Source organism: Malaya genurostris, chromosome 3 (genome assembly GCF_030247185.1).
Source record: "Malaya genurostris strain Urasoe2022 chromosome 3, Malgen_1.1, whole genome shotgun sequence".
NCBI lineage: Eukaryota > Metazoa > Arthropoda > Insecta > Diptera > Culicidae > Malaya > Malaya genurostris.
In genome coordinates, this window is record NC_080572.1 from 19868935 (window position 1) to 19872368 (window position 3434).

The 3434-nt window shown below is 36.3% G+C and overlaps 1 protein-coding gene across 1 annotated transcript; it reads left to right on the forward strand.

Annotated features, from left to right (window-relative positions):
* The first annotated feature begins 335 nt into the window (after positions 1–335).
* On the forward strand, positions 336–1640 carry LOC131437357 (ecdysteroid-regulated 16 kDa protein-like). The gene is made up of 2 exons (XM_058606636.1): positions 336–602; positions 673–1640. Exons 1-2 carry the CDS (start codon positions 389–391, stop codon positions 945–947), a joined length of 489 nt encoding a protein of 162 aa, XP_058462619.1. The 5' UTR covers positions 336–388; the 3' UTR covers positions 948–1640.
* Positions 1641–3434: the final 1794 nt, after the last annotated feature.

Here is a 3434-nt window from a genome sequence, read left to right on the forward strand (position 1 = left end):
TTCATGAAATAAAGTAGGTAGAGAACCTTTACAAGGGAATAGCTTATCACAGAATAAAGTTTATTCTTATGATTTCGTTTTACCCGTAAATTCCCATCGAACAAAGTTGCCAGATTCATATCTACTTCCTTGTCGAGAGTATTACATTTTATTGCAGGTCTCTTATCATACTTCGATGGCTGATAAATGTAATTTACAGACTGCACACCTGCAGTGATTCGGATAATTTGAGACTAGTGATTTGATGTTTGACGTACACCGATTAACATACGAAAGTCATGAGATAAGGTTAGCTTATCAATGCATGGTCCAGTATAAAATCTTGATCCATTTCTCCAATTGAACCATTGGTCAAATACGTTTGGAACAAAGTTGCTGTGAATTAGAAATGTTTAAATATTTGCTGTTGGCAGTTTTCATTCCAGGCGTTCTGCTGCAGAATGCTGATGATATTGACTTCGAGGATTGGGATATTGTAGCTGTTCGTGCATGCGACGGAGAACGCCCTCTTCCTCCAGTAGTCCGACTGCGAGATTGTCCAACGCTGCCTTGTCTTCTTCCACGTGGATCAGATGCTATGATGGCTGTGGATTTCACTGCAGGTGAGTTAAGCATTCGAAATAATTCAGCTTGAGATTCTTTTGATTTATCACGCTTCAATACACATTTCAGTTGCGGATGCTTCTAATTTGCGCAGTCAAGTAACGGCCACGGCTTTGGGCATTACTGCTCCTTATGAACTGCCAGAGGAACGTGCAGCGGCATGCAACTGGTTGGTACAAACCCGATGTCCGGTGACTGCTGGAGAGGACCTAGTTCATCATCTGAGTATGCCGATTACGTCCGTATATCCCTTAGTCAGTGTTGCCATTGAAATGGATTTGGTGGATGAGGAGAGTCAATCGCATGCGTGCTTCATTGTCGACGCTCGTGTAGTTGCATCGTGAATGGCGGCGGAGATGTCTTTTAGCTTAACACGTCACATTTTTTCTTTCGTTCAACTGTTACCAGCTATGGATTTACGAATTGGTTCTGTAAATTATCGAATATACGACGATTCAAGTTCTCGAAAGGTCATCACTAAAGCTGGGTAAAAAATTGTTTATTTTGAAAGGTTCAATGTGACTACAACTATAACTTTTAAGTTATTGATTAAAAAAATTCCATTATGATTTGTTGTTACATTTATCTTCAAGTAAAACTCAGTTTAGTTTTCGCTTCAAGAAGCGAATGTTAATAAGAGTTGTTAGATTTTTCTCTATGGCTTGTATTCAACCTAATAACTGAACTTCTTTGATTTCAAAAATTAGACTCGATAGAAAATTTTGTTTTTACTAGCGGTCTCTATCACCATTTATATTCCGTTTCATTTCCACTTTCAACTAATGAAGTACAGTAAAACTGCAGAAATTATCCGAAAAATGTTTCACTTGGAGGAAATTATTATAGCTTCATAGCTTAGTTTATTTCTTGTTAACCTGAATACATAGTACAGTGATTTTAAAAAATCTTTAGAGCAGACACCTGAAAACGTTTTTTCCAGAATATATTTAATCCTAGCAGCCTGATGATCAACAGATTCTTTGACGATTATAATATAGGTGCCAGTAAAGTAAATAAAATAGAGGCTCGGGTATAATGTATGAGTAGCAGAACAGTGCCGCTTTTATGGTTTAATGGGCCCGAGACCAACTTTATTGGACGGTTGAACTCATTTTCACATAGATTTAGATTTTAATTCAAATGAGAGGTTTTTTGGTTTCAAGCAAAACTATCCGGATCTAACATTTGGTTCCAAAGTTACAGGATGAAGAGTGTTGTAAATTTTAAGTCATTGTGTAGTGACGATGCGAAAGCTGTTAAACATCTTCCAAGTTGAGATCAAAACTCTTGCAAATTTTTGGTCATGTTAGTTGATAGCTTCAAATCAACTTCCGCTATATCGGTTCCCGGATTCAGAATTAAGCTCGGTAAGTTTTTTAAACAACTTGTACGCAAATGAAAGGTATCATGATGCAATACAAAATTACTGCATTTTTTCGGATTTCTGTTTTGGGATAGGGTGATGAGCGTTAACGCTAAAATTCAACGGAACGAAGGAACAATTTTAATATTGTCAATTTTTTATTGACAGTTGTGTATAAAGAAAGACAGCATTTGGATTTTAGTTTGAAAAGATTGGACCGACCATGTAAATATAAGAATTAATGTAGATTCCGTTTTTATAATTTTTACTATAATTTCCGAAGTTTTCGACACCGGAAATCAAGAATTGATATTGCTGCCGATGTAAGTCATTTTGTATATCAACTAAAGAGTTTTGAACAGTGGCAGAATTATTAAAGTTTCTCAGATTTCGTTCATATTTTAGCGGTGTCTCTCAGAATTTTCAAACTCATTAGCCTATATTTTGCATTCATTATCCCGTATATCCGGGGCAAGAATTGGATAAAAGTCAATAGCTATTCATGGTGCTATAAAGTGAGTTAATCATATACAAGGCATGAAAAGTGTGAATTAGATTGGTGATTGCGCTGTGAAGAGTATTCTTTAGTGGGAGGGCTCTATAGAAGAAGATTGATAATTAAAATAATACAGAGTTTCTATTCAATTAGGCTGATTTTAGAAATTTGTTCCATATTCCGAATATTTCAATTGGTGAAATGCTCTCCCAGTATAAAAGAAGTGATGATAGCAGGCCTCTGTGAAAACTTGAATTTATTTTCATCTGTCTTTGCCCATTAGTCGCATTTGACACTGAAATTCGATCTTACCAACCAAACCTATCGTTGATCATATTCGTGTTAAGAGAGTAACCTTATGAAATGTTTGAAAAACTGGCAATTTTCTACTTAGCTTAGCTAAGTTGACCTCCCGTGAGTGTCCCGTGATTGATCAGAAAACAGTTGAAATTACATATTGAACCACATGCATGATAATTGTGAGTGGTAGATCATACTAAACTTGCAATCTAAGCTGGCTTCGAGCATGAAATGATCAATAATGTAGATACATACGCCATCCGCATACGCCGCTGGTCTTACAAGCAAGGTTGTCATATGTTCGAGCCGCGACCTGGAAGGATTCATAGTGTCAGTACATAGAAAAAAATTATGAATTTTACAGGTGACCTAATTTTCCATTCCGAAGCAATTCATAGAACCTAACTTATCTTAGAGCTAAGGCAGTGTACTTCATTAAATACATCGGTGAAAAAAAGAACCTAACATTTCAAATGATGGAGAATTATATTCGTAACGATTTTATGTCTAATTTGAGTGAATTTTGCAAGTTCAGACTGTAATTCGTTATCGGCTAGTAAGAGCAACTGCGTGAATTTTATATGAACCATTTGTCTGCAAAGCAGGTGTGTGCTTTTGTGGTTCAGTCAATTAACAGATGTAGCTTGTGATCAAATGATTCTCGATTCGAGC

What these genes read in the sequence shown, in the direction of transcription:
- LOC131437357 (XM_058606636.1), top strand. Translation starts at nt 389, where the DNA reads ATGTTTAAATATTTGCTGTTGGCAGTTTTCATTCCAGGCGTTCTGCTG. An exon ending in GGCTGTGGATTTCACTGCAG is followed by an intron (nt 603 to 672) that starts GTGAGTTAAGCA and finishes TACACATTTCAG; the next exon opens with TTGCGGATGCTTCTAATTTG.